Here is a 25,892-nt window from a genome sequence, read left to right as displayed (position 1 = left end):
GCTGACCTAGTGCAGTTCTTCCATCTGAGGAATATGAAAATATCCGCCGCTAAATCCACAGCCACGCTGTTCACCACATGGACGGCTGAGATGAGGCTCCCACTGAACATATTGGTCGATGGTGCACTGATTCCGACCACCAACTACCCTAAAATACTGGGTGTAACGTTCGATAGCATGTTCAAGTCGTCCGCGCATGCCACAGCTATTTGCAATAAGATCAGAAGTAGGAACAAGGTTCTCAAGTCGCTGGCCGGCAGCACTTGGGGAGCTGATAAAGAAACCTTGTTGACCACCTACAATGCAATAGGCCGGTCTGTGGTAAGCTATGCGGCGCCAGCGTGGTCCGCAAAGGTTAGCGCATCGCAGTGGAAGAAGATTCAAACCTGCCAGAATGCCGCCCTGAGGACTGCAACAGGGTGCCTCCTCATGACACCAGTGGACCATCTTCATGAGGAGGCGAAGGTTTTACCGGTGCGTCAGCACAATAAGATGTTGTCGATGCAGTACCTGCTTGGGTGTTACCGCAGTGAGCATCCCTGTCACGATTTAATGGACAGGCGCCCACCACCCAGGCACGTCAGGAGAGACCTTCATGATCTAGAGAGAGAGGTCCAAAGGTATAAAAGAGAACCGCTAGATCAACGAGCCTATCAGGCAGGCTTGAATCGCATTCACACCAACATGGTTGCGCAAGCAGTACGAAGATACAGTGTGAATGCTGTACTTGGAAACCATCCCCCATCCATCGCAGCAGAAGAACGACAGCTGCCAAGGCAAACACGAGTGGTTTTAGCTCAGTTAAGATCCGGACGATGCAGCCGCCTCAATTCGTATTGGGCCAGAATTGACGCCACGATACCCAACATATGCCCAGCGTGTGGATTGGGACCACACGATACTCTGCATTTATTCAACTGCCCAGCTAACCCCACTCACCTGTCTCCTCATTCTTTATGGACGCAACCAGTCCAGGTTGCAGAATTCTTGAGTCTGGATACAGAGGAACTTGATAACTGAAATAATACACGAACGAACATATATGCGTTGCTACAACAACAACAACAACAACAACAAATTAACAGCATCCGGATGCAGTCCAAACATTTTATTAGCAGTTGTTAGAGATCCCTGCAAGTACATAAATCAGTTTGTTCATCTCTACAGGCAGCGGCATACATTTTCCAAAAAGAGATAAGCGTGTTAACATTTCCACAAATTTGTTAATAAATAATATTTAATTTGCGAACATTTTTTCGGTAAGAAAATTTCCCAATGGAGTGCTGTTGGAGTACATGTCGAAATCTTAACTGGTGATGGGAAGATCAAATCCATTTAGCAGATGTAGCAAGAACAGTTCAGCTTGGATTAAATGGAGAGCGGAGGAAACACGCATGGTTGCGATTGAATTCAATGGAGAATTTTCATAATTTGTGTTAATGTAATAAAGCTCTTAATATTTTTGTTTTACATAAATAACACTGTGCTACAAAAGTTGGCAAACATTTTTTGCACGGGTTCTGATGCATATATTCAGTTTTGTGGGAGTCCATGGAAGACGAAGATACCTTTGGTTTCTTTGGTCACTTCGTTTTTTGATTTTATAAAGGCAAATGTAATGAAAAACGGGGTTTCTTGTATTTTCAACTTAAAAGGGACATAACTTCTTTTTCCACAACGGACTTTTACAGCTTATTTTTTATTTAAAAGCTGAAAATCATGTCTTTCGAACAAGCCACAATTTTTGTCGCCACAAATTTTGTGACAAAAACGTATTAAAAACCAGGAAAATGCTTTTCCTCTTGCTCTAGGCTGCGTAGAAGACACCGAACTGCGTAATTATTTACCTCTAACAAGAAGGAAAATGGGGAAAACCAATGAAATCGGTTGAAAAATAGATGAGTTATAGCATTGTTTGTGTTTTAACCTTTTTGTTTTTCCTTTATAAACGTTGGTGCCTTAGTGCGTATGATTGTAATTTGAATTTGTCTACTTAATAATAACACACAAGGTACCAATATTTTATAAAGGAAAAACCAAAAAGTAAAAAACTAAAGATGGCATAACTCACGCATTTTTTAACCGATTTCATTGGTTTTTCCGATTTTGTAAAGCTAACTAAATTTCCTTCTTGATAGAAGTAAATAATTAAATAATTGATGTCTTCTACGCAGCTCAGAACACGAGGAAAATCATTTTCCTGTTTTTTTTTTTAATGCGTTTTTGTCACACTTAAATCACTATAACTTAACCATTTGTAACCCGATTTTTTAAAATTGTGGCTTGTCCGAAAGACATTGTTTTCACCTTTTAAATAAAAAATAAGCTAAAAAAGCCCATTGTGAAAAAAGATGTTTTGTCCGTTTTAAGTTGAAAATCCAAGAAACCCCGTTTTTCACTACATTTTGTAGTATCCAAAATTGATATATGGCAACTATTTATTCTATGTTATTGAATTCTATTTTTAATCTTTATCTTCTTTGTATATAAATCTATTCCACTTTGTAACTTTATGAGATTACTGTTAATTGTAACGTTTAACTCTTCACTTCAATTCTTTGATTCTTCCATCACACACATCGGTTGTTAATCTCCTTTTTACCATTTTAATAAAACATCATTATTGAATTATTCCTTATTCAAAGCGTGCATTTATTTGTCTTAAAAACACAACAAGGAATTGGCGACGAGTATAAACTCGATTTAAACAAAGTGTGAATAAAAATTTCGACAAAATTAATTAATTTCAATAAGTGAATTCACATAACCTAAAATGGACTCAGAACAGTTGCAAACATTATTACAAGCCATCTCAACAATGGCAGCAACAATGCAGAATCAACAGGCATCTGCAGCAACAGCCACAACAACAAGCGTTAACATAGTAACGAACTTCGACAATTTCGATCATAAAACAGAAAGTTTCAAAACATATAAAGAACGTTTAGAACTTCATTTTCAACTTAAAGGTGTATTTGCTGATAAAGAAACATGTAGAAAACTTTTGTTGCAGTACATTGGGTCTTCAACATACTCAATTCTTTCGAACATTGCCGCTCCGCGAATCATAAGTGACATGAAATATGATGAATTAATTAAATTGCTTGAATCGCATTTCTGTCCCAAGAAAAACATGTTGGTAGAACAACACAAATTTTTATCTGAAATCCAAAATGAAAACCAAACCATCACAGAGTTTGTGTCCGTTTTACAACAACGTTCTGCTGATTGTGGTTTTGTGTGTGTGTGCGAGAAATCGGTGGCTGAGATTTTTCTACGAGCACAGTTCATCAGGGGCATAAGAGACAGACATATTCGCGAACAGCTGTTGCAAACGCCAAATGCATCATTCTCGGAAGTAGTGGGAAAAGCAACAACGTTAGAAGCTGCGAAAGTTGATAACAAAGCGATTTCCAACAACTCAACATCAACAGGAGAAATTCACCACATTCAAAAAAACAATCGAAGAGGAAGAAATCGAAGTAACAGTCAAAGCCGGATAAGATCAACTTCAACAAAAATCAATTATAAACAATTAGGATTGCAAGGTATGTGTATTCGTTGTGGACGTACTAATCACGTGTCGAATGATTGCAGGTTAAATAAAAACACGTTGAAATGTCGTCTATGCGGTAAAACTGGTCATATACAGAAAGTATGCATTCAACACAGACTTAAACAAAAGAAGGTCAACACTCATTCAATCGATAACTGTTCAGAAACGTCAAACAGCGATACTCACCATAGTGATGAGTTTTATGGAATCAACAGTGTAATCGATATCTATTCAAAACATAAACAAATATCAGCAGTGGATACACATAAATTTTTTTACGGAAATTCTGATTGAAGGCAGAAAACAAGTATTTGAAGTAGATTCTGGTGCTGGGTACACGCTGATACCACAAAACGATTTCAAGAAGCTGAACATAAAGAATCCTATGAGGAAAACAAACATATCTTTTCGTTCATATACCGGTGATGTTTTTCAGCCAGTGGGTGTCGTCGACGTCAACGTCAAATACAACAATAAAACATCGAAGGAAGAAATGTATGTCGTGTCATCCAATCATTCACCGCTGCTGGGACGAGTGTGGATTCGTCACCTAAAAATAAATCTTAATGATATCGACCTGGAACGTTCAACTGACAATGCGAAAGGAAATTATGTGGTAAATTCGATCGATAAAATTATGGAAAAGTTCGCCGATATTTTCAAACAAGAGGTAGGATGTATTCCGGATGCCGTATGCTGTTTAAAATTAAAAGAGGGTGCGAAACCTGTGTTTTTGCGAGAGCGACAGGTACCGTTTGCTCTTCGTGAAAAAGTCGAGATGGAATTAAACAGTTTGGAGAAAGATGGCATTATTACCAAGATAAATACCAGTAACTGGGGTTCACCGCTTGTGATAATACCAAAACCAGATGGGAACGTGCGCTTGTGTGTCGACTATAAAGTAGCTGTCAATCCTCAATTAGAACCGGCTCACTACCCCATAAAAAGAATCGACGAAATCTTCAATAGCCTCAAAAATTCAAGGTATTTTTGCAAGTTAGACCTCTATAAGGCTTATTTGCATGTTCAAGTCGACGATGATAGCAAAAATATTCAAACTATTTCAACGCATAGAGGAGTTTACCGTATGAACAGGCTTTCCTTTGGAATCAAAACTGCTCCAAGCGAATTCAACCGTATTCTAGACCAGATTTTACAAGGCTTAGAGGGAACAATTTCCTACTTCGACGATATCATTATTCATGGTGCCACTTTAAGAGAATGTGAAGACCGTTTGATCAAGTGCCTAGAAAAATTAAAAGAAAATAATCTTCATGTCAACAAAAATAAATGTGAGTATTTCAGAACACAACTCAAATATTTGGGCTACATAGTGAGCTATAATCAAATTTCAAAATGCCCAAGTAAGATAGAGGCTATAGTCAACTTGCCAAGACCTGAGAATGTCAATGATTTACGCCGTTTTCTGGGAATGATCACATACTATTCTAAATTTATTCCTAATGTTTCTACAATAACAACACCATTACGTCAACTATTGGAAGAAGGTCGAAAATTTGTATGGTCTCCAGAGTGTGAATACACATTTAAACAATTAAAACAAGAAATTTCTTCGGACAGGGTTTTGGTTCCCTATAATGAAATGTTACCAGTTACTCTTGCTTGTGATGCCAGTCCTACTGGAATAGCAGCTGTTTTATCGCATATAATGGATGGGGCTGAACGACCCATTGCTTTTGTTTCGAGGTCATTGACGAAAGCAGAGCGTAACTACAGTCAGCTAGATCGAGAAGCTTTAGCAATAATTTTTGCTGTTGACAAATTTTTTACTTATCTTCACGGAAGAGAATTTACACTTATAACGGATAATCGACCGCTTTCTCGTATATTTCATCAAAATGCAAACACTCCTGCTATGACGTCTTCAAGATTGCTAAGATATGCATCTTTTCTTCAAAACTTCAACTACAAAGTCGAACATCGCAGAGGGGAGCATAATGTAAACGCAGACTGTTTGTCCAGGGCTCCAATTTCAAAAACTACAAAATTCAATCACTTTCTGGAAGAAGAAATAAGAAGTATACAAAATCAAATCGTTAATCAAATTTCCACATCATCAATTACGGCTGTGACCATTGCAAACGAAACGGACCAAGATAATGAACTTTTTAAACTGAAAAAGGATTTGATGAGTGGTAAAAATTCTGATCCAGAATACTCAATTCAAAATGGAGTCATTTTCCGAGGCGAACGTGTTGTCATCCCATTGAAGCTCCGTGCAAACATTCTTAAAGAATTACACCACACCCATGTTGGCATTGTCAAAATGAAGCAATTGGCCAGAAGATACTGTTTTTGGAAAGGCATCGACGCAGACATTGAAAATTTGGTAAGATCCTGTTCTGATTGTGCGACAGTGAAAAAGAATCCATCCAAAGTTACTACGCATCAGTGGGAGGAACCAGATGAAAATTTTCAGAGAGTCCATATAGATTACGCTGGGCCATTCCAAAATCATTACTTTTTTGTATTGGTCGACGCCAAATCAAAATGGCCAGAGGTAAAAGTGATTCGGGAAGCACCGACAACTGAGAAAACAATATGCTTATTGCAAAACATTTTTGCGACACATGGTTTGCCACAAATTATTGTTTCGGATAACGCGTCTATTTTTCAAAGTAAAACGTTTCATGACTTCTGCTTTTCGAATGGAATTATTCAGAAATTCATAGCGCCAGGACATCCAGCGACTAATGGATTAGCTGAAAGATATGTTCAAACGCTGAAATATAAATTAAAAGCAATGGCAAATGTTAAATCAACGCTAATGGAAAAAGTTCAACAAATTGTCTTTCGATACAGGGCTACGCCGCTAGCAAATGGGAAAAGTCCAGCTCAATTATATCTCGGTAGGGAACTAAGAATAAAATTGGATGCCATTCGCCCTTGGAAAAAAATAAAATCATCTTCAATTTTCTCAAAAATACGACATTTAAGCCTGGGAGACAGAGTGCAAGTGAGATGGTATGACAAAAATAAACCAACCTGGAAATTCGGAACAATTAAAGCAAAATTTGGAAATCTTCATTACCAAGTGAAACTCGATAATGGGTATGAACTTAAAAGACATATCAACCAACTTTATAAATCCAATGTCGAAATTCCACGGAAGACTGTTACCTTTTCTGATCAGCCGGCAAAAGAAAAACCACCTTTTGATGAAATCCGAATTGAACGCCGTGTTACCTATCCACCAAGCTTAGCTACATCTCAACCGCTAGTACAACCAGCTTTACAACATCAAACTCAAGAATTAAGAAGATCAAGCCGAGTTAGAAGACCTCCTAATCATCTTGCAGATCATGTTCGTTATTAGCCTGGGAGAATTGTAGTATCCAAAATTGATATATGGCAACTATTTATTCTATGTTATTGAATTCTATTTTTAATCTTTATCTTCTTTGTATATAAATCTATTCCACTTTGTAACTTTATGAGATTACTGTTAATTGTAACGTTTAACTCTTCACTTCAATTCTTTGATTCTTCCATCACACACATCGGTTGTTAATCTCCTTTTTACCATTTTAATAAAACATCATTATTGAATTATTCCTTATTCAAAGCGTGCATTTATTTGTCTTAAAAACACAACACATTTCCCGTTATAAAATCAAAAAACGAAGTGACCCAAAGAAACCAAAGGTATTTTCGTCTTCCATGGACTCCCACAATACCGACTTTATGCATCAGAACCCCTGCAAATTTTCACTGTAGCACAGTGTAATAAATGCATTTTAGTTGTTCTGATATATTTTGTAATGGCTTGCACACATTTCGAAGAATGTATCAAAACACGTGCTTTGGACTGCATCCTATTCTACCCTCAAAGGGTTAGTTAAAATGCAGTGCCAGAGGGCCAGTTAAAAAAGATCTTAATATTTTTGTTTTACCCAAATAATAAATGCATTTTATTTGTTCTTGGATATTTTGTAATGGCTTGCACACATTTCGCAGAATGCCTGTATCAAAACACGTGCTTTGGACTGCATCCTATTCTACCCCAAATAGTTAGCTAAAATGCAATGCCAAAGGGTCAGTTAAAATGCAGTGCCAGAGGTTCAGTTAAAATGCAGTGCCAAAGGGTCAGTTAAAATACAGTGCAATGGACTGCCTCTTTCCGGGGTCACGCTCTTGTAAAAAGAATGAGTGAAAATGCATAATCTGATGCACTTCCAAATCACTTGTACATATGATTTAACTGCCTCTTTGGAGGCAAATTTTTTTTGCTGGGCAGTTATTGTCCTCCAATAGCAAACTAATGTCGGGCATATAACGCAAGACACAGCAATTCTACCTCGCCAGTCCAAAGCTTCACTGCTACCCCCATACATTCCATGTATATGTGGTTTACTAAAATCAAACGAGATAGGCCTGTACTGGACAGACTGGTGTATAAGGATAATAAGTCCTCCTCGCGGCGACCATGATGTTCCTCCGATCATAAAGCCCCCAGCAAAAATTCGGATCCAGTAGTCATTACGTAACCCATTACAAAGTAATGTAAACAAGTTTCTTTTCCCATTACAAGTAATCTGAAAAGTAATGGGATACTTCTTAAAAAAATTACAAGGCAAACCTACTTACTTTGCTCCTCACTAAGTAATGAGTAGACATCGGATTTTGCATATTTGCATATTTTTTATTAATAAAGATACGAAAATTCTGATTGGACCAAAATTCGTTTTGAAGAAAACTGAATGCAATGACAGGCGCATATTTTTTATTTTTTTGCATATTTGCATATTTTGCATATGCACAAAATATGCAAAAAATATGCAAAATATGCAAAAAATATGCAAAATATGCAAAAAATATGCAGAATATGCAAAAAATATGCAAAATATGCAACTAACTTTTTTGACGAAAATCGTCAAATTAAATCTGGAAAGTCATCAAAAAGTGTTTCAAATTAAGTTTATTGTCGTTAAACGTCGATTTCTTAGCAGATTATTATGTTATTAATTATTATTCCGCCACAGCAATAAATCTTGACTAAAAGACTTAGAAAATTTCCTATAACCCAGCCTTCTTATTACAATATAAGTTGCTTTCTAATACAAATTTGTTCAAAAACTCAATCAGAAATGTCAAAATGAACGTATCCAAATATGTTGATAGTTTCTGCTCGGCCAAAATTGTCTGACAGAATAACAAATTAGCTAGAAATTAAGACTACATAAAATCTTTCATATTTTACGAAAAATATACAACATATAAAAACATATACAGGGCAATCATGAATCTCTGAATTTTCCTCACGGATAATAATTTTAGAAAGTGTAGTCTTAATTTGTAGCTCAATTATATTAAAATCAATATTTGTTAAAAATTGAAAACTACTAGATTCGCATTATTATGGAATATTCTAGTCGAATGACAAAAATATTCCCTTTTTGGGCATAAATATGGAAATAAAAAATTGTGAAATTGTGGAATTGAAACAAATTCCGCACGGAATTTTTATTCATGATTGCTCTGATAACTATATTTTAATACTCATACCCCCATTATTACAAGTATTCTTTTGTTATAGTTTGGATTTACCGAACAGATTTATAGCGTTCCGGTTAACTTAAAGTTAAAAGTGATCATTGAATTTCAAGGAGGAGCTTCTTAAAATTAACTTTCAATGTAAAAATTATATTTTTAATGCCTCCAAATTGGTTTATTTTGCGTTTTCAAATCCATCAGATAGTAAAAGAACACATGTAATAATGGCCCTAAGAGTATTATGTCTTAGTGAATGAGTTTGCAACAAAAGGAAACGAAATAGACCCACAGTTCTTTCTGATGATCTGCATAGATTCGCACTTATCCATCTGGCCATGTCTTTTTGAAAACAAAGTACAGGTCACATTTATAGACTATTTCGCATAAAAATTGGAGATTTTTTGGCCCTAGCGCGATCCCTGTTTATTTTGGTAAGAATCGATTCAGATTTGGATATTGCCCACATATATACAGTATAATCTCGATAATCCCTACACCACAGGTTTCGGCGGTATCCGAATTATCAAATTGTCCGGAATAACGAATAATAAAGAAAATAAATTATTTTCTATGATTAAATCACTCGTGGTAGTTATTTAATAATACTTTTTTAAATTCTAATTGCTAATACCCAACTTTTAAATTAAATAAAGAAGTAAAAAGTGCTCTACGTGTAAAAAATAGTGAGATTTGTCTATTTGTTCCTTTCCTTACTTTTTACCAATTTACAATGCAACAAGGCTCAATTTTCCCAAATTACAGAAAAGCCAATCAGATTGTTAAAGTATAGCTAGAAATATGACTTTTTAAAGTTTACATCAGGATGTAAGCAAAACACGGGACAGATGTGAAATTTCATTTTGTTTTGGAAATTAAGATTCCTTGAAATCTTTGCCTTTTAGGTGTATAGTGCCTTTGGCAATTTTAATGACAATATTGCGGAGAATATTTTTCTAAATATATTTATTTATATTCTAGACAACAAGACTAATGTGTTATAAAAGGTGTTATATCCTTGTACTCGATAATTTTTACTAAATGTTGCTGAAACAATTTTTACAGCAACTTCTCCATTAAACAACTGTCAAAATTCGAAGCATTTGTAATGATTAGTACAAATTATCGAGTACACGGTCAGATATAAGTTAATTAATTGTATATACAAAAGGGTTATGACTTTTCGACTGTGTTATCTAAATTGTTTCCTGTAGCAGGAATGAATGAACTATATTTTTTAGCATTCCAAATGCTTTTCTAGCAGAAATATGTGAGTGGTTGTGTCATTTTAAAGATAATTCGAAGGTTTTTGACTTATTTTACCACTACCACGCTATTGTGTGGTTTTTCTGAGTGATGTTATTTTGCACTAATCATTGGGTGTTCTTCATTCTGCTTATTATTCATCGTGGATGGGTATAACAATAATGCATTACTTTTCGCCGAGGAGTGAACATTTCCCAATTCTGCCTTAAGCGGTTGTATGCGTACAATATACATATAAAATTATGTATTTTTAGTGCATTAAACTAAAACCATGTCATCAATATTAAAGCGGCAGTTAGAATATTTTTCCAAAGAAACATTTTGACCACATATACTGAATAAACAAAAATTGCGATGACTAATTCTAGTTCCTTTGTTTTCCTGCTAGACAATTTTGCCCGAGTAGAAACTATCACTATATTTGGACACGTTGATTTTGACATTTCTGATTGAGTTTTTGAAAATTTTCCATTACCTTCATTTGTATAGGAAGCAACTTATGTTGTAATAGGAATGCTGGTTATTTGACATTTTCTCACCTTGTGAAAACTGATTTAAGTCTTATTAGTCCAGATTTATTGCTACGGCGGAACATCTGGAGAGTCTCAATAACATAATAATCTGCAAAAAAACTATGTTAAACGACACAAAACTTAATTTAGAATCCTTTTTTGATGATTTTCCAAATTTAATTGACGATTTTCGTCAAAAAAACACTTGCATATTTAGCATATTTTTTGCATATTTTGCATATTTTTTGCATATATTTTGCATATTTTTTGCATATATTTTGCATATTTTTTGCATATTTTTTGCATATTTTTGATATGACCCTAAATATCGAAAACTTGACCCTCAAAACGCCTAGATCCAAAATTTGAGTCCAATCGGATAAGAAATAAAAAACATGCTAAAATCCGATGTCTAGTAATGAGGACGGTGGCACAGTGAGTGTGTGTCTGACTATAAATCCTAGGGTTGTGTGTTCAACGCTCACTGTCGGCACGCGAGTTTTTTTAATTAAAAAATAACAGTTCGTGGTGCACATGTGTACTGCACATTTAAGTTCTTAAGCAACCCTTAATGTTCGTGTGCGTGGCATAGTATGTAGTGTCTTTGGCTAGAAATCAGAGGGTTCGTGTGTTCAACTCGCACAGCAAGCGAAATAAAATAAAAGTAAAGAAGTGTGATGAAATTAAAAAAAAATCTCTACATCAACTGTTCTAAAAATAGAATTTTTTTCAACTTACTTTTCAACTTCTAGTGGCCACAGAATAACTAGTTATTCTAGTGGTCATAAAATAACTACAAACTGAGTGCGACATGCCCTTGTAAAAATAATGGGGAAGAAAGGGGGTTTGCGAGTAGTTACGGCTGCCAAAAATCCCTTACAAAACCCATGATTTTGGGAGGACTTTTTTTGCTGGGCCACTACTCTGCTGACTTTGATGCGCAGACCGTTGCAATTGAATTGCAGGTATGATGCATATCCGATGCGCTGTACAACAACTTGGGCTGTTAGATTATGCAAATTATGACGACGACGATGATTCCGACAATAAAATATGACACAAGGTGGGGGATGCTCTGGCGAGACAAGCAGCAACATAACTCCTAATGCAGTATTTCTGGAGGCGACTAAGACCTGGGCAGCCTCTGAAGTTCACTTATTGCCTACATTAATTACATCTCACAGGAGTTGACATATGGTGGATGCAAATCTGGAAAACGGAAGAGATCCATGGCCGGGGGTTCTTCTATATCCCGGCACGGACCAAAAGAGCTCGGAGCAGGCATTCCGGGATATATTGCCGCTCCCATGGTGAAAAAATATACAAACAAAAATTAATCGCCGAGTCCCAACGTCGTGCCTTACGACGCCATTTGTAGACAATTTTTTCATGGCTGAAATACTCAAGAAATGTAACTGAGGAGATTTGCCAGAGCCCTAAATTTTGATGTTCTGGTCAGGAATTGAACCGCTGTCCTTTTCAGTGCAAGGCGGACGTACTTATAGACATTCTTAACAGCTATAAGGTTTATCGTTACTTTTAAAATGTTCCCGTATCGTTGAGAATTTTCAAACCCTGCTTGGGAGATAATTTCAGATGCGATAAACACGCACTAAATATAAGAACGCACAAGCGGAATGTGAATTTGAACACTTCTGGTAGAATTTAAGCAATTTAAGTTGCTGCATTTTCATGACATTTAAGAAAAGTAATATAGTCCTTCGTTTAATAATATCACGAAATTGCAGCCCAAAAATTAATGTGTAAATTCAAGAGCACTAACATGATCACAAGTAATGACATTTTTATACAGATGCTCAGTTTAATCGAGAGATATAAACTTGTGAGATGGGTAATCACAGTGAACCACAACTTTTGAATGTTACCATCAGAAAATGGCATAACGTCGCCCACTTAGACCACTTTCAGTTGTAATGAAAATTTAATCCGCGCAGCCGAAATTTGCACCCCGACTCATAATAGTTCAATGATATGGCACGTAGAGCTTCGTGTCCTAAGACACCACTTGTAGAGAAGTTTTACATGACTGAAATACTCAGGAAATGTCGCCAACATTACTGAAGAGTATTTTGCCACCGTTAAAAATTTGAAGTTGCCTAGCCGGGGAATCGTACCCACGGCCTTCTGCGTGCAAGGCGGGTGTGCATACGTTTGCACCACGGTGGTACCCATAGTAGTCTATAGTAGAAAATCTAAAATATCAGTCCAAAGGTCAGCTAAAAAAGAAAGCAAGAAACCTTAAAGTCTTAAGGAAAATTTTGAAAAAGTTTGTTTGCTCTTGATTTGTAACCGGATAACAAAGGGAAGCAACAATATTTTTGGTATACATTTCAGACCGGTCTAAACTAGAATTAAGCCAAAATGTTAAAAATTAGCATCTTTTGAGAGTTTACAAGATGTGTGTCTGGTTACTTCCTAATTTTTGGTAAAAGAAATTTCTCCAGCAAAAACTTGCAAGTTCTCAATGAAGAACGGTAAACAATGTGAGTTTACAAACAACTTTCTGTAGCAAGTTGTACAAATTGTTGCAAACTTTTGAGTAACCAGACATGGCCATCAGAAGAATATATTTTACATTTTCATGGATCCGTCCATACCCAATAAATCTTGGTTTGTGGCATACGATTTTTTCGTGAATGTACGTACATAGCATTTTCTTAAACAGACGTTTATTTAAAAATTATGAATAATTTCCGTTCACTGTATCTTATCGAGTAGCTGCACTTGCTCTACATAAAAACGTTTAATTCACTTACCCGAATTTCTCTTTGTCTCAAGGACGAGCCTGCTTTTCTGAATAGACCTTCTGTTTCAACTTGTTCCAATATACGATTGGTTGCGTCGGCAACAAATTTTGGAATTTGTACAACGCTACCATTAGCGAGAATGACATCACATAACTCAAGGAGATGAAGAGGAGTCCGGAAAATGCCTTTCTTGCTGCTTAATTTCTTCTGCAAATATGAATTTGTTGAGCCAATATGAAGTATTTAATACCGACCTTAAAATATTACCTGCGGCGTTTTTGATTTTTCTTTAAAGCATTTGACACCCAATAACTTTAACTCGCAGACAACTAGTTTGCACAGTTCTTCCTTATTCTTTACCACAGTGAAGTCCATATTATATCTATTATATCTCTAAAAGCTTTCAATGAAAGTCAATAAAGGCTAAACTGCCTTTATTTATTTATTTTTTTTTTTTGTGCTTAAAAATGTTGTTGTTCCCTTAGGGCTTCTTGGTCACGGCTTTACCACAGCATATGTTTTAAAGGTACGCAAACCTTGTAACTTTAATGATGTTGTCCTTCTTAGACAACGGTAGTCAACAAAGACTTCTTTCTGAAATAAAATTCACTGGTTAAACTTGATTCTCCTTGAGAAATTAACTATTACTGTCGAGGCCAAACTTGTTCATGAAATCAACGGTGGTTCTTGAGTCTTGAGTATATAAATAAGAAATCCTCTCGTTTGAGAAATTGTTCCGATGAATGAGGATAAAAAATTATCAACAATGACTTCATTCTTGATTTAAATTCAAAGGTTAAAATCGATTTTCTTTAAAAAATTAACTAAGGCAGGTGTTTTATCTAGTCCGAATTTGTTTATAAAATCAGTGGTGGATCTTGAATCTTGAATAAGTGGATGTAAGCTTCTCTCGTTTGAAAATTTGTTGCATTGAAATAGGATATGATCAACATTTTCCTCTACGTCGCATGTATCACATAAGGTTGATGGCATAACATTCATTCTTCCAAGTGAGGCATTACAAAAGGCATGATCAGTCAGAATTCTGTTTATTTGCTTAGTCTCCAGAGGGTTAGTTTTGGCATTTTTGAACCATGGGCTTTTGAGTACATCAGGGAAGATGGCAAAATAATGAGAGGAGCTGGTCAAACCACGGTCCCTGTATTCCGCTGAACAAGCTGACCATAAATCTTCTGTTATGTGGATTATGGCATCCGAAATCGTCAAAGGTGTCTTTAATTCAGTACCGATTTCTTTGGCTCTTTTTGCTGCCTGATCTACAATTTCATTTAAGCTAATATTAGCATGGCCAGGAATATAATGAAGTTCTATAACGCCATTAATTTCGTTAGACAACCGCACTAGCCTGTCAATTAAGTAGTTTCCTTTTCTATTATTTTTGATTGCTAGCAACCCACTTAAACTATCAGTTAAGATTGCCAATCTCGAAATATTATTACTTTTCGCATACTCCAATGCCTTTATCATGGCAATGATCTCAGCCGACATAGAAGATAATTTGTTGTTATTATAAAAGGAGAAAACTATACCTGGTCCTTCATGAATAAATGCAGAACCCGTACATTCATCCATAACTGACCCATCTGTGAAAAAGATTTCCAATTGTTTACTCTTAAGACAAGCCATTTTTTCTTCAAAAATTTGCTTTATAACGGGCAGGCCAACTTCAGACTTTTTATTCGAAACCCCTTTAAAAAAACCGTCATCAATTATTATTTTATTAAAATCAGGGCCTAAAGGTGATGTGGTGCCAACAGACTCCATTAGGCTTCTGTATCTAATGAAAATTTTATACATTCCCGTATTTATAGGGTGAGTTAAATTCCTGAAAGTTTTTACAATTGGACGTTTGTACGCAAAGGACTTCACAAGTTCCTTCGCCGCTGTTAGCTGAAATCTATATTTAGGCGGAAGTTCTGCAGCCAAATGGTACAAACATTCCACAGGGGTGGATCTAATCGTACCAAGAGCTTTCCTTAGGCATGAGTTCGTAACTGTTCTTACCTTATTAAGCGAACCCTTGTCCGCGTTGGCCAGAGCGGCAGACGCATATTCTACTTTTGACCTTATACATGACTTATACAGCAACAAGGACTTAGATGGGTCCATACCTTGTTTACACCCCCCTACTATGTTTATGTATTTATTCCTTTTGTCAATCTCATTGAGTGTATGTTGGACATGCTCTTTAGCTGAGTTGTTTGATGCAACATAGAAACCAAAATACTTAATGCTACTAACCTGACTTATATTAATACCATTGTGTGTCAACTCCAACTGCCTAGGCCTCCTGTTGAAGTGAATAGTCGTTGTCTTATTTAAATTAAAATTCAGATTCAAATTATTGCAAATACCTGAAAACTCCGCAATCATAGTTTCAAACAAATTTTTCGCTGTCTCAAAATCAGGATGAAAAACTACCATAAAAAAATCGTCTGCAAACTGATATAGCAAACAATTCGGTGACACAATACTATGAAGTTTAATAGTGTAAGAATTAAAAAGGATGGGGCTAAGAGCACTACCCTGAGCTAGACCAGCATTAACTGTAACCTTATGTTTTCCCAGAATGAGGTTTCTTCTTTGAAGAAAATCCACCACCCAGGAGACTACCGCACCATTGATCTGAAGTTCCTCCAGTTGTTCCTTAAGAATTCCCACCTGTACATGGTCATAAGCCTTCTCTACGTCAACACACAAACCCAAAACCTGATTTCCTTTAGCCTTCAACGCACAAACAGTGTTTATAACATCGTTTATGCACATGGACGTTGAATGTCCCGGGCGAAAGGCATAACATCTTTCTGGGAGTAGATTGTTATGTTCAATGTGCTTCTGTATTAATTCTTTGAGCATTGCTTCTACGCATTTAAGCGGCACAGATAGTAACGAAATGGGTCTGTAGTTTTCAACCTTAGTTAAGTCCTTTCCAGGTTTTGGAATCGGAGAAATTTTAATATTTCTCCAAACCTCCGGAATTTCTCCCTTCTGCCAAATTTCCGATAATATTTTGAAAAACTTATACAAAGCTTCAGGAGTTAGTTTTTTAAGATAATCATAGGAAACCAAGTCCGAACCTGGTGCTGAAGCGGAGCTTCTAGATTGGAGAAAACGCATAAAGCTTTCATAGGAAAGTTTTGGTTTAAAAACAGTCATATCCGGTTGATTCTGATGCGAGTCGGGTTCACTTGGAAGTGTAGCAGGGATGGCCACAAGGTCCTCCCCAGAGAAATAAGCAATTAGTACATTACTTTGTTCAGTCTCATGCGATGTCCCTGTACTCACTGAAGCGTTAGGGTCAATAGTCCTTTCCTCCGGCGCATCTAACATATCATTAGATGTTGTGTTATTTGTTTGATTATGCGACTCTATATTAGCGGAAGACGCAGCTAAAATTTCCAAATACTCAATTTTTATACCCTCAGCCTTTAGGCTAAAGAGGGTATTTACACTTTGATACGGCCAAAAATGTGCCTCATCGAAATAATGGTTTTAGACCCCAAGTATGTTTGTACGATATCCGTTTCAGACAATTTTGAGTCGATCTAGCAATGTCCGTCCGTCTGTCTGTCTGTCTGTCTGTCCGTCTGTCTGGCTGGCTGGTGCGCACGATAACTCTCGAACGGATCAATCGATTCGGTTCAAATTTTGGGTATCGAAATATTTTGTCTAGATTTGATTTAAGTTCGAAGATGGGCCATATCGGTCCACTCCTTCAGGTACCTCCCCCACAAAAGTTCAAAAATGTTCGGAAAATTTGTCCGCACGATAACTCTTGAAGGGAGTAACCGAATTAGTCCATACTTTGCACATCGTGGCATTTCTACCAGACATAGATGAGGTTCCAATATGGACCCTATTGGTTCACTCTTTCGGGTACCTCCCACACAAAATTTTGCTTAAGTGCAGTTTAAGGCCTGCTCTCGAATCGCTTTGATTTTTGTTGCAGCCACTTTTATTGACTGCCCCCATTACGACGATATAATTTTTTTCAGGAGCAAGTCCATATATCCTCTGAAATCAGCACGAAAACTGCAAACAACCCATATAATACCATGTGTCGTAGTTGGAGTGCACGATAACTCTCGAACGGATCAACATATTTGGTTAAAATTTTGGGTCTTTCAATATTTTGTCCAAACTTAGTTTAATTCGAAGATCCACTCCTTCCGGTACCTCCCACACAAAGGTTCAACATTTTTCGCCAAGATTGTGGGCATGATAACTCTAGGAGGGAATAACCGAATTGAGCCAAACTTTGCTATTGGTAATATTACTTTCAGGCATAGATCGAGTTCTAATATGGACTATATCGGTCCACTCATTTGAGTACCTCCCACACAAAATTTGGAAAAAGTATAGTTTAACAACTCCTCTCTGATCTTATTAATTTGTGGCGCAGCAGGTTGCACTTGCGGCCCCTGTTACGAAGTTGTAATTTTTTTTCGTGGGAAAGTCCATACTTCCTGAGATAATGACCCAAAGAGGTCCAGAAAATCCTACCGGCACCACCTAAACTGGCTAATGTGTAAAATAACCCTTTGAGAGAAAAATCGATTTACAACATATTTAATTATATAGTCTGTAAGGAAAATATCCATAGACTAATAAAGAAAAAAAATATTTCCTACAGATTTTTATTAGTTCCGAATATTTACTACGTCGGATCACTCCTATGGGTACACCCTACCCAAAGTTTGGAAAAAATGCACTCGTCGTTTGCGGCCCTTTCCATCCTGGAAAATTTTCTCAACAGCTAAAAAACCTACAGAAGTATTGTGTTAACTTTTTTTCTTCGGGTACGTGGCTGAGGGTATATCTCTGTCGGCTCAGCTGACTGATACTTTCTTACTTGTTTGGTCCTCATCCCAAGACTGATTAACACTCTTTGGTTGCTTATATTTTCTCATGTTTCTCATGGTTCTCCAAAAATTTTGGGAGGAAGGGTTAGTCGAAAGTTCATTTAACACATTAGCTAGATTCTCATTTTTAAGTTTTTTAATTTTTTCGCTTAAGGCATCTGCAGCCTTCTGATATTCCACGAGATCATCAAATTTTTTTGTTTTAAAATATTTTCCCTTAGTCGCTTGCCTCAATCTAAACAGTTTTGAAACTTCATCATTCCACCATCTCTTTGGAACATACCTATTTCTAGGATGAATAGTAATAGTATTTCTATCCACTATATTATGGATATTATCATTGAATTCCTGGATGGATGAACCCACATCCATTCCCGCAATTTCCTCAAAAACTGCTCTTTTTTTAATTCTCCTAGTTCCTTTAGGTGGATTTGAATCAGATTGAAGCTCTATAATTATTGGTAGATGATTACTACTCGTTAATTTAACTGTATTGACTTTCCATGTAGGTACTGTATCTAAGTTTTTGGCAAAAGTGATGTCAAGAACTGAAGCATGTCTATCTTGCAAACGAAAAGTTGGCTGCCCATTATTTAAGCTAAAGAAACCACACCTTGTTGCTATATCACCCAAAATTGAGCCACGAGAGTCCGTCACCGAGTCTCCCCATGACATAGACCTGGCATTAAAATCACCCCCAATTATTATTGGTAGAGAGGAATTCTCAAGGCGAATAAAAAGACTATTTACCAAAAAATTCAAATTGAGAACGAGGGGTATTTGGCGGTATATACACCACTACTAAAATACATTTTTTTTTAAGATTAAGAGTTTTAATTCCAATGGCTTCCATATCGATATCAATATTTACTAATGAGAACTGAATCTCTCTTCTTATATACATACCGACCCCTCCGTAACCATCGGGACGGTTTTTAAAAGCATAATTATAATTGCATATATTTGACGACGCATTATCGCGTAGCCAAGTTTCTGTAATCAATGCTATATCTATAGCATTGTTTTCTAAATATAATTCTAGTAAATGTTTATTATTCTCATTATATAAACTTTGTATATTATACTGTAATAACTTCATGATTATTATATATTATTATTATTGTTATCATCTGCAATTCCTCTTTTTATATTCTCTAAGTCAAAATTAATACGACCACTATTTATTTCCCCTCTTAATTTTTCAATAATGTTAAGTTCCTCCTTCTTTACATTTTTGGAGGTAGCCACATATGTGTTCATCATTAGTGTGATATCACTCATAACTTTCTCGAAATCTAAAACTTTGTCTTCTTCTAATCTTCTAAGTGCAGTGCCATTTGGCGACTTATAAGTTTCTCCTTCATTTAAAGCATCCTGGTATTGTTGCTGAATTCTCCTTGTCTTCTTTCTTTCTTTCTTTATTTTTGTTAGATTTGGCTATCTTTGAAAATGACTGGTAACTATGCATGACTCGGGCAGATTCAGCAATGTTACCCTGAGCTGGTTTGTTGTTATTGTTATTGTTCGATCTTGGTACTGGAAGTGTTGGGAAGTCCCCTTCAATGTCATGATCCAGTAAATAAAATCTATTACTAAAAATAGTCGGGTATTTGGTCTTTGTCTCGTTAATTGAGAGGTTTTCCAACGTCATTATTCGTTTAATATTATATGCCTTGGTTCTAGCCGGGCACTTTTTCTCAGTTGGCTTGTGGTCATGATAACAGTTTGTGCATCTAACTGGCTCATTACTGCAAGCATCCCCAACCTCATGAGGTGTAAAACACATTGGACATATAGGTATTCTCTGCTTACAATGTTTAGCGAAATGATTATATCTATAACAGCGGTAACATTGAGCAAATGGAATAATTGGACGGACATTAATTTTCGATATGTTATATATCTTAATTTGAGCAGGCACTTGCACCCCTTTGAACAAGATTTTAACGCGTTTTGTCTTTATTAACTCATCCCCTTCTTTCCTCATAACTCTTTCTATCTTTAATATTGGCACTGGGCTAATAAAATTGGCCTTTATCTCCTCATCAGAAATAATAGTTAGATCAATCCCCATTTGGATAAGAAATGTGGAAAAATCTTAGGCTGCAGACCAGCTGAGATCATTCGTTCATCCTTAACAAAAACATTGGCAGCGTTTGCATTTTTGAAAGAAACCTTTCCTCTACCATATCCAATCTTGGTAACGTCTATGACATCTTTGATGTCCAAAGATTTTACGTGCCGCGCCAAGGAAACAAGACTAAGCGGTTGTCTAACGCAAATTTTTAGGCTCGGTATCAACATATACCACATAAGGACCGACCTCCATGGGAGTCATCATAGAAAGACAAATTGTCTGTGTCAACAGATCCCGCTGAGACACCTTCAACCACATTTATGTTATTACTCGGTTCCACTGTAGCACTGTTAGTGCTCTCACTGGCCATTACATTATTAACTGATGTATCAATATTCATTGAATTATTTGGTAAAATATTCCGTGCTCTAGTTACACCCCTGATGACTTTTCTGCCATCCTCCACTCTTCTCTCTTTTGGTCTGGCCATCAGCCTCTCATTACTAAGACTCCTCTTACCTGTTACTCTCTTCCCATTGTTCTCCTCACCCGGATCCCCCGACATGCTTCACAAGACCACTGCAGATGTCACTCCAAGTTTAAAGCTTCGTATGAAATGTTGAAACAAATTGAATTGGTTGGTTCTCGATTGATTATGATTGAAATTAAATTCTTGATGGATTCAGATTCTATGAAAAAAAAAGACTGCGATTGATTGATGAAATGGCTTGATGAGATGAAAATTATGGAAAATGACTTGCAAATCCAAAAAATTCAATATCCAATTGATATGTAAACTGCCTTTAAATAACAAATTGTTCCGCCAAATACATGTACATTACAAACCCACAGAGATAACCGCCGTCAAATAAGACCAATCGGCTCTGCACAGTTGATCGTTTAGAATCACAGTTGCCATAGTTGGTAGAATGTTACCAAAATTGGTAACTTTTTTGGAGGTTGGTAATTTGGTAACTTCGTTTTTGGTTTGGTAACTTTTTGAATTTTGAACAACTATGTCCCGGTCCACACTAGAGTGATTTCATTGAAAAAATTACATGAAATTATGTGTCTCTAGATCGACCTCCATAGTAAAGTAAAATCATAAAATTGCTGTAGTGGGGAATTCGATTTAAGAACACCTAATTTCATGAAATTTTTTAATGAAATTCACGCTAGTGTGGACCGGTACTATCCAATTTTTGCTTTGCTTTTAACATTTTTTGCATTCCTAAACATAAAGAAACATTAAAACAACTATGTACCAAACAACGTGCCCCAAATTGTTCATCGGCGTGATAGGCAAATAACATAGTTATGCTTGGTTTACATTTACGAAATCCACTCGATTTCAACTGTCAATTCCATAGCTCAAACGTCAAATGAAATCCAATTGATTTCAGATGAGTTTTCATTTGACGTATACGCAAAGGAATTGACAGTTGAAATCGAGTGGATTTCGTAAATGTAAACCAAGCATTAGGGTATTTGAGCCTGTTTTTTCTCCAGCTAAAACTTTAATAAGCCATGTTGGTTCTATAATGTGGTAGAATCCTTCAAAATACCAAAAAAGGACCGATACTCATAAAAAGCTGCAATATCAGAATATCAATTCTCTAAGACTATGTTTACATCTACGAAATCCACTCGATTTCATCTGTCAATTCCTTTGCGAATACGTCAAATGAAAACTTATTTGAAATCGATAGGATTTCATTTGACGTTTGAGCAATGGAATTGACAGTTGAAATCGAGTGGATTTCGTAAATGTAAACATAGTATAACAGCCAGGTTCTGTATGTCGAAAGAAGAATGTGTGCGAATGAAACACGCCCGAACTTTAGTTTTCGAAATAATTTTACCTTTGGTTTTGCTTCAGAACAAAAAACAAATTTGAAAAACACGCAAGAGTTTGGACGTTTTTCTTTCGCACACATTCTTCTTTCGACATACAGAAACAGGCTGTAAGGAAATGTTGTATACCCATACCCAGCAAAATGTTTGCCTCCAAAGATGCAGTTAGATCATATGTACAAGTGATCTGGAAGTGCAAAAAATTGGGCATATTCACTCATGATTTTACAAGAGCGTGACTACTGAAAGATGCACTCCATCAGCACTGCATTTTAACTAACCTTTAGGGTGGAATAGGATGTAGTCCAATTTGCTTCTAAAGAACGTGTTTTGATGCAGTGCTTTGGGTTGAATTTGAAGGCACTCTTCGGAATATATTTTTTTGGAGTTCAAAGATAAAAATGCAAGCCATTACAAACTATCCCAAAATAAATAAAAAAATTATTGTTTGTGTAAAACAAGAATTATAAGAACTTTATTACATTAACCCCCTGTTTTGTAACTAATGTTTGTTAGTTCGTCTATATTCTTAATAATTTAGGTATCCATAGCTCAGCCGCCAGAAGATATACATACCTAATTTTTCGTGTACCCGTTCCATATATCGTTAAGAATTCATTAAAAAATCATCGCTCCTCATTTGCGCTAAAGCGAGTAACTCGATCTACAAAATTTGACAATTCGGGTGAGAAGAATAAAAAATGTTACAAAAACAGGCGGTAACACAGATAATGAAATTTCTTCATTAAATTTAATCGCAACTGATCCAAGGTGAAATGTTTTTGCTTCATCTGCTAAAGGGGTTCTTATATTGTCTTCCCATCACCAGTAGTGGGATTCTGTAACTCTCTACCGATGGAATTAACGACAAATGTCGATAGTTAGCGATATTTGTCGGTAAGTGCTATTCTGTATACAAATTCTACCGGTTTTTATGTCGTTAATTATCGAAAATCATCGGTCAGTTACCGACGAAAAAAAAGGAGTCGTTAAGTCTACTGACATAAAAGAATTTTCATATTTTAAACAAAAAAATCAATAAAAATCAAAATTTTAAGAAATGATTTTGGAATATATATTATGCCGAATAAAAATTTAAGCTGAGATATATTTTTCTTTACGCATAAAAAAGAAAATTCTGCGACATATGGAAATGGATACATTTTATAAAATAATGGATGAAATTGGGGGTCATTTGGTAACCTCCAGAATTGCGCGAAAAATTTCTGAGAAAATAATAACTATTTTTAGTACGAACAAAATATGTTTAAGGATATATTCCGTAACATTTTCTACCCATATAAAAATTTATTGGTGGCTTCGATTAGCATCAACAATAAAAGAAAGAATATCACCATGATCGTCGTATTCCCTGATAATTCGTAATTCTAAATAACAGATCAATAAACAAAATTTAAAAAAACCTGTTCAAAATACACATATTAAATGTTAGAATTATACATCTTCTTTTTCACCCTATATTCGATGTTATTAAAAACAACCCTCCACATCATAAAAATTCTGAAAACAAAATACAATTCAACCAATTTGTCGAATATTACACCACGTTTACATTAGAACTTGTCGGGTTATGAGAATTTATATGTACGTATACCCAATGGATTTGACAATAAAAATCCACTGGAATAAATAAAAAAATAAAATAAATATAGTTATATGTAAACGTACATTTATAGTTTTAACTACGATTTTTAATTTTTAGTTTGAATTTTTCTACATGTAATTTGAAAAATAATCATTTTATATACAATTGTGATTTAAATAATTTCATTAGAAATTTGAATAAGCATTATGTCGTTTAAAGTGTGATTTTTTTTCATTCCATTTTGAAATGACCTGCATCTTCTTTAAAATTCCATCATTCTACCGATATTCGTCGGTAAAATTTTTGTATCGATAACATTGAAATACAGAATAGCACTTTCGGTAATTCAACCGAAAATTTTCGTTAATTATCAATATCGGTTCGGTAGAAAAAAAAGTTACAGAATCCCACTACAGTTGAGGTTTCGGCAAGTACTTCAACAGCAATTTATTTTCTTCTCGTGAGTTACCGTAAAAATGTTTCCAAATTTTTGTTGTATTTTTTATTTTATTTTAAAATTTTAGAAATTGATGCACACTTTTTTATCTTTGAAAAAATCTATAGTTGTAGGTATCTACAAATTGGCTTGCTTACTTGTAGGGTTCACTAAGCAACTGCTTGTAAAATGTATCGAACGGAGTGACTTTTTCACGACTCCCTTAAACTGCATCCGGATGCAATTTAAATGTGAGAAATGGATGTCAATCGTTGGAGCGCAACCAAATGCTGTTAAAATGTAGGGAATGGAGTACCTTTTTCATGACTCCGTTTGAACTGTATTAGAACATGTCGTGAAAGAACTAGTCTACATTGCACTACTTCCAATTTAAGCTGTGTTCCAGAACTAAAAAGTTTTTACAATTTTTACGACTTTTACACATTTTACTCGAAAAAGCGTTCCCGTACACAAAAAAGTTGTAAAATGTTCACTTCTCTTTAAACAAAAATGGCTCTGAATGACGCTCTCTTTAAAAACTTTTTACACGACAAATTTGGGCGAGTAAAAAAATAGTAACATGGTTGCCGGCGTCTGATTGGCTGATACGCCGACTTTGACATTTGTTCCAGTTGTTTTGACGTATTTTCCATTTTTCCGTTCCCGAACTATTTCAAAAAACTTGTGTGTTAGAACAAATTTTTTGCAGTTCTCTCTTTTACGAGTTTTACTATTAAAAAGTACGGGAACGAAGCTTTATTTTATTTATTTATTTTTTTATTCATTCAATCCATATACTAATACAAAAGCCTTCAAGGCCAAATAAATAGTTGCTCTGTTTCAGAACCTGCAAGAATCTACTAATTTTACTACGATAACAATTTTCCCTTTATGTTATCGAAGAAAATAGTAAAAATTAGTAGATTCTTGCAGTTCTGGAACAGACCAAGTATTAACAAAATATTAAATTCCGAGTAGAACTAATTATAAAATCTAATTCTTAATGCGTGTTGATATAATTGGCTCCCCAGCCATTAAAAATGAAAATCAAGAAAAAGAAAAAAAGTATAGCTAACAAGTGGCCAATAAGCAGCAAACATATGCCCTGTTCCAGAACCTGCAAGAAGCTACTACTTTTTACTACGATAACATTTTTTCCTTTATGTTATCGAAAAAAAAAAATAAAATAGTAAAAATTAGTAGATTCTTGCAGTACTGGAACAAACCATGGTAGAATAAGAAAAGGTAGCAGCAATACACAGCTGACTGAACTGGGTTGTAACGTTAGTGTCAAATTTCATATGACATTTTATACATTTATTTCTATTTCGATGTACATTAGGGACATATATTTTTTGAAAAAAAAATATATCATTCGGAAAAAACTATTTCCCGGAAAGACTTCTTCATATCAATGATATGT

General features: G+C 35.5%; 1 protein-coding gene across 7 annotated transcripts in view; it reads right to left on the bottom strand.

Annotated features, from left to right (window-relative positions):
- LOC141406589 (uncharacterized) overlaps positions 1-24,626 on the bottom strand; it is a 150,930-nt gene extending 126,304 nt beyond the window's left edge. Inside the window, exons 1-4 of one of the 7 annotated variants that reach the window (XM_073992382.1) lie at positions 24,503-24,626; positions 23,004-23,091; positions 13,881-14,013; positions 13,623-13,820 (exon numbers count right to left, since the gene is read on the bottom strand). In XM_073992382.1, the coding sequence (XP_073848483.1) occupies positions 13,623-13,820; positions 13,881-13,988 (306 nt within the window). In that variant the 5' untranslated portion in view covers positions 13,989-14,013; positions 23,004-23,091; positions 24,503-24,626. Of the gene's footprint in view, positions 1-13,622; positions 13,821-13,880; positions 14,208-21,092; positions 21,484-23,003; positions 23,257-24,502 lie in introns of those variants that run through there. The other 6 variants (XM_073992368.1, XM_073992357.1, XM_073992346.1 and 3 more) reach the window with 6 other exon arrangements.
- Between the last annotated feature and the right edge of the window lie 1,266 nt (positions 24,627-25,892).

Source organism: Musca autumnalis, unplaced genomic scaffold, assembly GCF_047663935.1.
Source record: "Musca autumnalis isolate F117 unplaced genomic scaffold, ASM4766393v1 scaffold_1, whole genome shotgun sequence".
Taxonomy (NCBI): Eukaryota; Metazoa; Arthropoda; class Insecta; order Diptera; family Muscidae; genus Musca; species Musca autumnalis.
This window is presented reverse-complemented; position numbering and strand designations above follow the sequence as displayed.